Source organism: Triticum aestivum, chromosome 2B (assembly GCF_018294505.1).
Source record: "Triticum aestivum cultivar Chinese Spring chromosome 2B, IWGSC CS RefSeq v2.1, whole genome shotgun sequence".
Classification (NCBI taxonomy): domain Eukaryota; kingdom Viridiplantae; phylum Streptophyta; class Magnoliopsida; order Poales; family Poaceae; genus Triticum; species Triticum aestivum.
In genome coordinates, this window is record NC_057798.1 from 47662481 (window position 1) to 47674110 (window position 11630).

The window sequence follows — 11630 nt, forward strand, 5'->3', positions numbered from 1 at the left end:
ACCTAATTAAACCAGTCAATTATGTCCCTAGCTAAGGGCATGTACAATGGTGGCATATGTATACAGATGCCCCATGAGAAAATGTAGGTTGAGGCATCTACATTGATTGTTTCTCTTCAATGCAAGCTACCACTAATGGGCCTCATCAAGGAAAAGAAAATATATACTCCAACTACACATGCATCTCTACTCTTCACTTCAACTTTTTCAGCTTTATGCATTGGACCACATTTTTTCTCTTCAAGCACCCGCTTCCTCCAGAAGATCCCGTTTTTTCATCCGAACCTACTTTTTCTGACACCCGACCCTATATGGCTAACGGAGCATCACCCTAAGGCTATGCATTGGCCATGCCCTAACATGCTTTGTCAGGGAAGAACAACTTGTTCACAATCCGCTGGAGAATTTCCTTCCTTCGGGACTTTGAAGGGTTGAAAGGGGCCGGTGGCTTTTTTCCAAGATTTTTCACTAGCACGAGGCACCAATTTTAGTTTTGGTCTATCGCCTTGGTGAAAGTAGCCTGGAAGATACTTTCTGATGTGAAGCACACGCTACGGTACAACGCCGTGTTGTAGTGTCGGGAACTCGATGACAGGGGGCAAAAAATGAAGAGGACATCCGCTAGCCGGACCAATTTGGAGAGAGAAGAGTACATGTCGATGTTAAGTAACAACATTGTTTGCTTATACTTTGAGTCATCCGCTGCTTGTTCCATGCATCCGTCATTTGCAGATGGCACGGTCGGCGCAAGTCTTACATATTTTCTTGTGAGGCTCGTTGTAAAAGTCGGAGCTGTCGTTTGCTTGCGCGTATGGCTATATGTTGGCATGTGTCGTCATGGCGTATTCCATGTCAGTGGCCAGGTTGGCCGACGGTGCCCATGTCATGTGGGTTGTGTTGTATCAGTTTTAGTCCGGTTTTCCATCGATTAACTGGGCAATTCTCACTCTCTTCTTAATCAATAAAAAATGGCAAGTCTTTTGCCTCGTTTCAGAAAATTATTATAGAGACAACGCCGCATTCTCAGCAACATGTCTTTAAGAAAACACAGACTTAATGCAGTCGTCACAAATTTACTCCCTTCGTTCTTAAATATAAGTCTTTGTAGAGATTTCACTATGGAGCACATAAGGATGTATATAGATGCATTTTAGAGTGTAGATTCATTCATTTTGCTCCGTATGTAGTCTATAGTGGTGCCATTTGATCATGCGCTGGTCTTGAGCTTACGGAAGGCCATGGTTGCACCGTCCATCGGCCTTGGGTGTGGAAGGTAACCGATCTCCGCATTCGGATTCGACAGCTCCCATCTGAATAAAATGATCACATATGCTGTTAACTACCAAATGAGAGTTATATTGCTCACATATATATTATGGTGGTGATTATATGCATAAATAAGAGTTTAGTTAATATACTAGTAGCACTCACTCGTATCCAATGGAGAGGTGATGCAACATGATGGTAAGCTGCAGCCTAGCGAGCATGTTGCCGGCACAGATCCTGTAGCCGCCACCTAACACCTGGTACGTCCCTGGCTTTGCCGGCTCCTGCATGAACGCGTCCATATCGATTCATCCATTAGTTTATTCGCTGCCATTAGCCGATGAATGATCGATGACATAACCAGGTATAGTTTATGTGCTTACATCCCATCTATCGGGGTTGAAGGTGAGGGGATCCCGGTAGAAGCTGGGGTCGGTGTGCAGCGACCTCACCCACACCAGCACCGACCACCCTGCCTGAATCATGTACCCGCCGTACTCCACGTCCTTGTTGGCCACGCGGTGCACCATTGGCGCGATATTGGCCATCCGGATCGTCTCCTCCTCCATCTTCGCCGTGTACTTCATCTTCGGGAGGTCGTCGTGGGTGATCATCAACGGTGAGCCGGCTTTGCTCTCGCTCAGCGCCATGTTCTCCTCTCGGAGCTTCGCGAGGGCGGCGGGGGATTTCGCGAGGTGGTAGGTAGCCCACATGATGGCGCTGGCAGTGGACTCGTAGCCGGCGATGACGAGGGAGACGATGTTGTCCACCACCTCCTCGTCGCCCAGCTTCTTCCCCTGCTCGTCCTTCATGTGCATCAGCCCGCTCATCAGATCGTCGCACTCCTTGCCCACCTTCTTCCTCGCCTCCAGCTCCTGCCTGAAGACCGCGTTGAGCTTCCGACGGCACTACACAAGCCATTATTTTTACCCGCGTTGAGCTTCCGACCGCGTTGATCTGGCCAAACTGGAGCGTCTTGTGGGAATGAGTTCCAGCCTTGGTGGGATCTACTACTAGGTTGGAGAGCCGCGGGACAAAGCCAAGAAAGACCGCGCGGGTACTCCTCCCGCTCCTCTACGTACGTACTACTCCCTCCTTTCCGGTTTATAGGGCTTATCACAAAATTTCTGTTTTTTCATTTTATAAGGCTCAATATGGTTGTTCCTCATTACATGTTCAGATTCCAAGTTGCATTAAATCATTGCATGCAAATATTAAGAGGAAATTGACCAATGCATGTACTTTATGCATGCATGCATTGCAATTAATACATTGGTAAACATTATTTTTTGAGGAAAACAAGAGCATTAATTAGGTGCTTTTGCAAACTACAAAAAGTATTCCACCACTCATCATCTATCTTGGTTGGTGAGATTTTTGAATTGAGCCCTATAAACCGGAAAGGAGGGAGTAGTATACTTATTGGCTCGCGCAACAGAGCAGAGCAGAAAAAAAACGGCAAGGACCGAACCGCCTCGTCCCATGACAGCCGCGGAGTACTTATTATTACTAGTAAATGCGCACGTGCAATGCACGTTAATATTTAGGGAATATATTAATTGCACACGGATATTAGGTATGCTATTACTTTGTGTATTAATTCTTTGATTAGTGTAATATTTGGTACGATATTAATTGCACGTTAAACACGTTGAACGCTCGCCATTGGAGCAGTCTAAATCGTTGGATTGACTTAGTTTGATAGCTGAGATCAGTCTGTCCCTTTGGGTCTTTTTATATTGGTATAGATATAGATATAGATTAAACCGATGGATCGGGAAAAACAAGGAGTCTCCTTTTGCCGTGTCGGCGTAGGACTCCCGCGCGCACGACCGACAGACCACCCCCAGCCCCAGCATGCAACTCGTCAATCGCCGTGAGTTGAGCTCGCCTCTGCTCTGCTGCGGCCTGCTCACGTACCGTACCACCGCGAGGATTTGCATGTCTCCTTCCGATCAGCGCCGCCACTCCGGCGACTCAGTTCCTCCTCCTTCCTTCCCGGCCTTCTTTACCGTGCGTTTAGCCAGACGGCGATGGCGACGGCGACGACGGCGGCTACTGTGCCGCACGGCCGCCTGGAACGGCCTAGCCCAAAGAACGCACGCCACACACACGCGGAACACCTCGATTCCATTCCTTGCCACGCCGGCAATCGCGATTCAGGGGAGCCATAGCTCGTCGCTGCTAGGCGATCGATCGCCTCCCTCGCCGCCAACTATCGCCTCCTTCCTCTCCGGTCAACACGGAATCGTCTGTTCCGTCCGTCCGGCAGCTCCGGCACCTTGTTGATTCCTCGCGCGTACAGACCTCCATCGGTTCCACAAATCCGTCTCCGCGCGCGTGGGCGTCCGCCGGCCGGCCACCTCTGCCCAATCCCACCACCATCCTCTCCGAACCTGAGTACTGGTACGAATTTGTGGTCTCCGCGTGCTGTCTGCTTCGCCGCCGGAACCGCCATTTCTCCTCTCACTGTCGCTGCCGCAGCCGATCCCTTAACTTGCGCGTGCATGCATGCGTGCGACGTGGAGCGCCAGCTTTCGCACCGGCCGTTTACTGCTCTCCCTCACTATTTGCTGTTTCCAAATACGAGATTTCAATATGAACTACCACATGTAGTTTATGTTGAAATCTCTTTGACACTTTTCTAATCAATCCTAATAAAGTAGTTCCATTTTCATGAAATTTCAGTTTCTTAAAACTTTTATCAGCTAATGATACTGCTCTTTTTATTTTTAAAAGATTACAAAAAAAATGGCTCGCGAATAATTGTATTTTCTTTTAGGGAAAGCGAGTAGTAATTGTCTTGACAACGCATGTTACTTTGTAAGCGATCATGACGAGACGCTTGGTACTACTCTATTGGCCGGCATGACGCTTCATGCCGGCCAGGGAGCAGCCATGGAGACAGACATGGGTTACGGACCATCTGCTAGCTAGTCCGCACAAGAGTTCTCCATTGTGTCATGTGAGCTAACATCGGTGCCCAACAAGCATGAGTTCAGACCCAAAGCGACGCCGCACGGATGACAACTCTCCATATTTAAAACGAACGCTACCTCAAAAGGTCTCGAATAACCAGGGAAGCATCTTATATAATGGCGATCCCCTCGCAAACTAAAAAACCAAACCTAAACACACACGCTGTGCTTAAACCAACACACGCCCACCTAACATGATGTGCTTTGTTTCACAGCCTGAACTCCAACTCCATGATGAATCTCCCAAAACTTCAGGAGCCCAAAAGATTTGGTGACAACGTCAACAAGCCAATCATTCATGCAGTTGCAGTTGCTTCCCCAATATTAGCGCTACTTATGGTGACATGAAAAATTTAGATTAGTAGAATCTCGCATCCAATTTAGTGCAACCTCGCTGTTTCTTATGCCCGGTGGGAACCATTCAACCAAACTGGTGGTGGACAACACCATGGCATGGTCGAGGACCGCCAATGGTGCAGTTAGCACTTGGCGACTCCCCTTGAGGCCGTAAGACATCTTCTCTTATGTGGTTTTAGACATGTGGTCGGGTCCAACACCGAGCAAGTGACGGGTGATCATTTCTAGCATCGTTTTTGATGGATTGGCATCTCAAGGTTCTTTGATGGGCATAAAGAGATTGTCTTGGTAGCAACCACCAAACTAGTATAGCAAATTAGGTCAGCTCTGCAGTTATTCCTTGTGTAGTTTCATCCATGTCTTGGTTCTTTTCAGGAATAGTTGATTTCACGAGGCGAGCATGATCTCTTGCGTCATAGGTGTAGTCGGCACCACGGTAGACAACAGTGCAACTGAGCTGCCTTGTTGCTGCCGCATGCGTGTGCGGATGCCATCGTGGCGGCGGTAGCGAAAGGTGCTCTAGGACGCTCTCATTGATGCCCGGGAGAGGACGGAGCGAGGTCTATCAAGCTAGTGGCGGGCGGGTTGCTGGCGAGACTGAATCTTGATGTTGAACTCGAAGTCTCTGCACTCACTTTTTTTTTTCTTTTGTGAAATCTCAGTTGGCCCCTTGAATTTGAATGAATGCCCCCTGAATGAACAAAAATAGAAAAAACATTACGGCCCAAGCAGAGCAACAAACAAGCGGTTGAAAGCCCATCTCAATCTCATCTACCGCCCACACGGAGAAACCCAAAAACTCAAACCCTAATCCATCCATTCCCCTTCCCCTTCTCCCAGCCGCCAGCCCCCGCTCCGGCGATGGCGACTCCTCTTCTGCCTCGGCCTCCCTGGCCACGCATCTCCTTTACCTCCCTGCCTCCACACGCGCAGCTCCTTTAACCTCCCAGCGACAAAAGCGCCATCGATCTGCACTCCCAAACGGGATCCATGCTCCGCCTCCATCCTCCACTTCCCAGACACGACGGCGGACGACGTTTGTCCATCTCCACGGGTCTCCTCCGCGGCGGACGACGGCGACGGCGGAGCCCGCGGGCCGATGGACGCCGCGGCGAACCCTAGCTGCTTCGGGTCGCCGGCGCGGCACCTCCTCGCCTCCTCCATTGCGCGGCCTGGTTCCCACTCTTGGCCCAGCCCGTGGAACCCTTGGAGACGTACGTGTCCTGTAGGTAGCACCGTCCTCCCTGCCTTTTTCATTTCCCTGCACCATCAAATTACCTCCTTCCTTCCTTTAGCCACCAACTGCTGCTGATCCCAACTAAGTAATTTAGTCAAAATCATTGGCTAAACAACCCTCGACCTAGAACTGGAGCTGTTAATTTCTTATGATTTAGACTGGTTTCTTGGCACCCTGTCCATGCGTGTGCTGTTAACCACTCGGTAATTATTACTAGTATGTGTTGTCAGTGTGAGCATTCTATATTTATTTATTTATTTTGTCTGCCTTCAAGCAAGGGTCTGGACTTGCAAGATTCTATATGCTGCCCTCATATACTCAGAATCCAAAATGCTTTCAACAGTCCAGTACAGTATGATATTTCTTGGATAACAAACAACATTGATCTGTAACTTTGACATCCATCTAGTCTAGTAATGAAGCACATAAGGTTCCATATCAAATGAGCTTATTTTACTTAACCCACACGCTCATATATGCAGGCAAGGCAGCTCCGCTCCCCAAGATGAGGGGTCTGCATGCTTGGTGATGCCCAGCATGTGTGGGCGGCATGCGCCGTTTACTGGTACCACTAAGCATTTTGCCTTTCCTCTGTAACATATATGGCGGTGCTAGTGTTTTTGCATCGCGTCGTGGAATTTTCATCTGTGTTCTGATTTGTCATCTGTTATTTTGCTTCTCTATCAGTTGGTTGCTTGCTTCTCGTGGTTAGAAGTTCGAACGTCCTTTCCATGGTCCTGACAGACTTCATGTAGATGTATGTCATGATTTTTTAAACTTGCTAATTTGAATGGAATTGGCTGTAATAGAAATGACATTCTTTTACTTAAACATGGTTATGTTGGAATGATTTGTAGATATGTGAGCACGCTCATGCATGATGCATCGTGTTGCTGATCATGTGAGAATTTTGTATGACTAGCGTACATGGATATATGCTTGCACTGATGTATGATTGTTCCTCTGTTTAAATTAGTTTTTTGCTATGTGGTTCTGTACTAACACCATCCCCTTTCTAACTCGCTTGCTCTCGCAGGCTTCGCCGCCCTCATCCAAACACACCAAGTTTGGCAGTGAGTAGGAAGCTGGCGAGGTAGACAACCTCGCCGGGCCATCACAGACTCCTCCTTGGCCTCCCGCAGCATCTCCGACCCCCCTCCCCATGGGCACAGGCTGCAGGCCCTGGAGAGGTATGCACTCCTCTCCTTCCTTCCCCTTCCTGTCAAATGCGTGTGTTTATAGGCATAGCAATCTTGCTGTTACCAACTTTATATGTTGATTGCCTTGTTTATGTTCTATGTGTAATGACTGTCTGTTTGCTAGATCCCCCGGTTAAATTGCAGAGAAATACTAGAATTTCGGTAGGATGGTACTGTCCACAGTTTAGACAACTTCTTATACCTCCGGAGGAATAGATTTCTTGTTAAATTGGAGAGAAAGATTGCAACTTATGTCTCGCGGGGACATGGCAAATCTTTTGTTTTTTCTTCAAGTTTGTGACCCCTTAGAGTTTACCTTGTCTTAACTGTTGAGACTTGATAGCGTTCATCACATTTGGCCAATCAAATGATGCCCTTATGTAGTCAGAATTCAGAATGCATTCAATAGTCCAGTACAGTATGTTATTTCTTGGATAACGAACTATATTGATCTCTAACTTTGATATCCATCTAGTCTAGTAATGAAGCAGTAAGCACATAAATCTTCATACCAAATGGGTTCATTTTACTTAACCTATATGCTCATATATGCAGGCAGGTCAGCCTCGTGTTCTGCACCCCAAGATGATGGTCTGCATGCTCGGTGACACTCAGTATGTGGGGGAGGTATGTGTTGTTACTGGTACTACTAAGCAGTTTTCTTTTTCTCTGTAACATACATATATGTCAATGCTAGTTTTATTGTGTTAGTGTCTTGGGGATTTTGAGCTTTGTTCTGATGTACCTTCTTTTAGTTCACTTGCTTCATCTGGTTGGTTACTTCCCGTAGTTAGAAGTTAGAACAACCTTTCTTCGTTCATGACTGCATGTAGATGTGTCATATATTTTCTTAGACTTACTAATTTAAATAGAATTGGCCATAATAAAAATGACATTCTTGTACTTAAACTGGTTATGTCGGAACAATTTGTATATGTGTGAGGACGCTCATGTATCGAGTTGCTGATTCTGTGAGAATTTAGTACTACTAGTGCACATGGTTATATGCTTGCACTGATATATGATTACACCTCTATTTAAATTCTTTACTGGTTTCCAAATTAGCCCCTTCCTGTACTGTTTGAGTGCTGTGATACTTGTAGTAGCAGCAGCAGTGTGCTCCTGTACTGACGCTACCTCCCTTTCTTGTTTGCTTGTTCTTGCAGGATAGGCCGCCGTCTTCCAAGCATGACAAGTTCGGGTGAGGCAAGCAGAAGAAGATTGAACCCCTTACCCTCCCGCTATCTATCTCTATATCATGTTGCTCTCTCACAGCCTCATCGAGTTTATTTATTGTGTTGTGGGTGGTTTGCAGAAGTGTAGCAGGGGGCAGAGGAAGGAGAAGGTAAAAAAATGAGGTGTCGTTCGACCATGCCACCTATGACAAGTTGCTCAACCCCTCTGCCCTCTCTGAGCGCCTCATGGTAACACCATCCTCCTCTAGATCTTACAGTCATCTCATTCTGCATTTGCAGTTGCAAATTGGTCAAAGCATTCTGCATTCTGCATTTGCAGTTGCAAATTGGTCAAAGCATTCAGCATTCTGCATACTTGAAATTTTATAACAAGTAAGCTGAAGATGGGGGATATGTGATGCAAGGTTTGATGATCTGCTGATTGGGGGGTTGTCCCCAACTTCCTGTGAGGTTAGATGAGCAATTTATTTTATTAGTCAACTTGTGATGCGAGTTGCTTGTACCCCTTGACCGTGTTGGCTAGATCTTGGTTGCAATAGTGTGCTAAACAGTCACATGTGGTGCCCGACAATCATGTCAGGCCGTTTTGTGATCATGGCCTTTGAGCAGTGGTAATTTCTAGGGTAGGTTTGGTTCATGGTGTGGTATTTGCTCAGTCAGTTGAACAATGCCTTGCTATTGTGTTTTTCATAAATTTTTTGTTGCATAACTAAGCGGTTTTATGAACTCCACTGATTTGTGCATACAAGCATATACATTTATATTAGTTAAAAATATCAAATCTTTGTTACACCAATTTTTGGGAAAATGAATGGTTGTCGGTTAAGTATAGGGTCTCTTTCCACCAAGTGTTGCGTTTTTTCTAGAAATGGTCTCTTGCATGCATATATTCTCTGTAAGATGATAAATCCAGATTTATGGGTCTTGATTGGGGCCTACAGCGATGTGAATTCTTGATATGCGATGGCAATGTTTGTGCTTCCCGTGATTGCCTTATAATAAGAAGCGTCACCATTTTAGTGGATTTAACATTTGAAGTACTATTTTTGTGATCATTTTATGTACTAGTTATATGATTATCTGATTCATGGTGTTCTTGTATGGGCGCAGGAGCGTGACTTGTCAATGGGCATCTAGCAGCGGTTCTCTCCCCATGCAATGGCAGCGAGTTCACCGGGCCGCAGACACCATTCCTTCGGCTGTGGTTCAGGTAACTACTTGGGCTCCTCCCTGCTCTACTCCATTCTCTATGGTGCCCAGCCATCGTGTCAAGGTCGTGTACTTCCTGCTTTTGAAAGTGTTTGCTTGCCGACGGGCATCTTGACAGGATGTCACTCTTACCCTCCCTCGAGTCTGATCTCGGGAGAGCGTTGTCATCATGGCCTTTGAGCCATGGTAATTTCTAGGGCAGGGTTTGGCTTCTGGCGTGGTCAACTGGCCATACATTGCTTTTGTGATAGTGGCTGTAGCAAATAAACTCTGTATTATATTATGTCAAACTGTGGAGAATGTCACGCTATTCTGGAGAGTGCTCTATGGGTTCTTGTTTATCTGGGTGCTAGCTCTTAGCTCATTTTGCATCCAATTGTTGTCTCTTTGAAACCCAAGGTCCTGCTTCTCTTTAGGAGAGGTGCATGTTTTTTGGAATTTGGAAAATCATGCTTGGTACAGTAGTTGTGTGATAAGTATTATGCTACTGCTTTTGATCCTGTGGTGTGTAGGTTTCATAATAGTCTAGCAAAACACCCAAAGATAATGATGCGCGCTTCCCACAAGAGCTCTGGTTTGAGTCTATACTTTTTTGTACCAAGTATGAGTATTCCAAAATATGAAATGCAGTGTGGCGTCTGACAAAATAGTGTGAGACTGTTGTTCTTCATGGTAGTATACCGACCTTGTTTGATTGTTTAGGTCCGGCATTCCAGTGCTGAATATTGTGCTTTGAATGTCCAAAGGATGTCCCAGGAGGTCCTGTCATGACAACCAAATAAGTAATATTTGGTTCTTACTATAGTAATACGGATTGTCAATATTCCTGCAGAACTAGTGAACGTCCTGATGGATCATCCTCTGGTTTTGCTTTCTGAATTCCAAAGAGCTAATTATCTTGGTGTTTGATAAAAGTACATCTTACTTCGGTTGCCCTTGTAGTAATAGGGAAGCAGTGTCATGTTGAAAAAGGCCATGCTGGTGAATTGGCCTTTAGAGTTTAGATTTCCTTCTATCAATGCATCGAGATGTGAAAACACGTGCGTTGTCTTACTGTTAAGAACTGTGCCATACACGATCTACTCGCGTGATTTATGTTGCTAGATTTACTTGTTTTTTTTCCTTTCAAGATTCTATAGGATTTGCGATGTTACTTACTTGATGAATGTGTTTGTGCTTCAGATGGACGACGGTGGCAGCTTAGTGCGAAACTTTGGCCCATTGTTTGGTGTTGGTGCCGTTGAGATTAATTGATCCTGAAAGTGGCAAAGGCATGGAGGAGAGAAGTGCCATGGGGGAGCAGAAATTTGGAAGCACTGGATAAAAGAAATGGCAAGACTTGCTACTACCTCCTATCCATAATAAGTGTCGTTGTTTTGTTTAGCCCAGTTCAAAACTGCGGCACTTATTTTGGATCGGAGGGAGTACTTGATATATTCCTGGTGATATTGTGTTGTACATACAGAAATGATTAGGTGGCTGGTGGCTGGTGGTATTGAATGAACTTAAGGATGTTGCAATGCAATGAAACGAATATTGTGTTGCTTGTGCTTTGTTTTCTGCCCAACTACTGGTGGCTGGTGGTATTGAATGAAACGAATTCTCTTCGGGGACCAAGAGTGATATTATGTATATACTGGATCGCGAAGTGATTTATGTATGCTTTTGGGTTGCTGCTGAATGTGGAAGTGATGTTGCTCATCCAGTGCCTGATGGGCTCTTGTTTTGGCTCGTTTTCTATTCAAGTGCCGTCGTTTTATATTTTGTGATTTTCAAAGGCATGCGTTGTTGTGGAATGATCCCATTGGAGTAAATGGATAGGCTTCTGATCAAAATTTGGCGTTGTTTGTTGCTTTGAATCTGAACGAGATTATGAACTTGTGCGCACAGCTCAAATAAGAAAAAATCATGTCTTAGGGTAGTTTGCAACTTATCGTAGTAAAAGAAATTGTTCATGGTGCACTGCCGAAGGACGCTTGCTTGGTAGAAGTTCCGCAAAATCTAGTGAAAGGTTGTCAAAAAAAAATTGGTCACAATTTGCAAAGCTAGTCAAATGAATCCAGTACAATATTAGTAAATCTGGTGGTACCTTTTGCGAGATTGTAGTCCAGCAACGATGGAAGAAAATTGAGTAAACCCTTCAATTCAAACCTGAGTAGAAGATAACCTCTCGTAAACCTGACATGGA

At 45.7% G+C, this 11630-nt stretch overlaps 1 protein-coding gene and 1 long non-coding RNA gene across 2 annotated transcripts; one reads left to right on the plus strand and one right to left on the minus strand.

Annotated features, from left to right (window-relative positions):
* Window positions 1-1207: 1207 nt before the first annotated feature.
* LOC123038920 (ent-kaurenoic acid oxidase 1) lies at window positions 1208-5765 on the minus strand. The gene is made up of 5 exons (XM_044462302.1): window positions 5513-5765; window positions 5237-5292; window positions 1650-2174; window positions 1432-1550; window positions 1208-1310 (listed from the first exon to the last, which is right to left on the minus strand). Exons 1-5 carry the CDS (start codon window positions 5763-5765, stop codon window positions 1208-1210), a joined length of 1056 nt encoding a protein of 351 aa, XP_044318237.1.
* A 2657-nt stretch (window positions 5766-8422) lies between these two features.
* On the plus strand, window positions 8423-11052 carry LOC123040327 (uncharacterized). Its single transcript, XR_006418125.1, has 4 exons — window positions 8423-8461; window positions 8553-8683; window positions 9344-9443; window positions 10625-11052. It is a non-coding gene; the product is annotated as an uncharacterized lncRNA (long non-coding RNA).
* The last annotated feature ends 578 nt before the right edge of the window (window positions 11053-11630 follow it).

Bases quoted from the DNA above. Each gene is read 5' to 3' on its own strand.
- LOC123038920 (XM_044462302.1), bottom strand. From the start codon at position 5,765: ATGGAGGAGGCGAGGAGGTGCCGCGCCGGCGACCCGAAGCAGCTAGGG. The intron at 1,551-1,649 runs GTAAGCACATAA...GCGTTCATGCAG, and splicing joins TCAACCCCGATAGATGGGAT to GAGCCGGCAAAGCCAGGGAC. The intron at 1,311-1,431 runs GTGAGTGCTACT...CATTTTATTCAG, and splicing joins CACCTCTCCATTGGATACGA to ATGGGAGCTGTCGAATCCGA.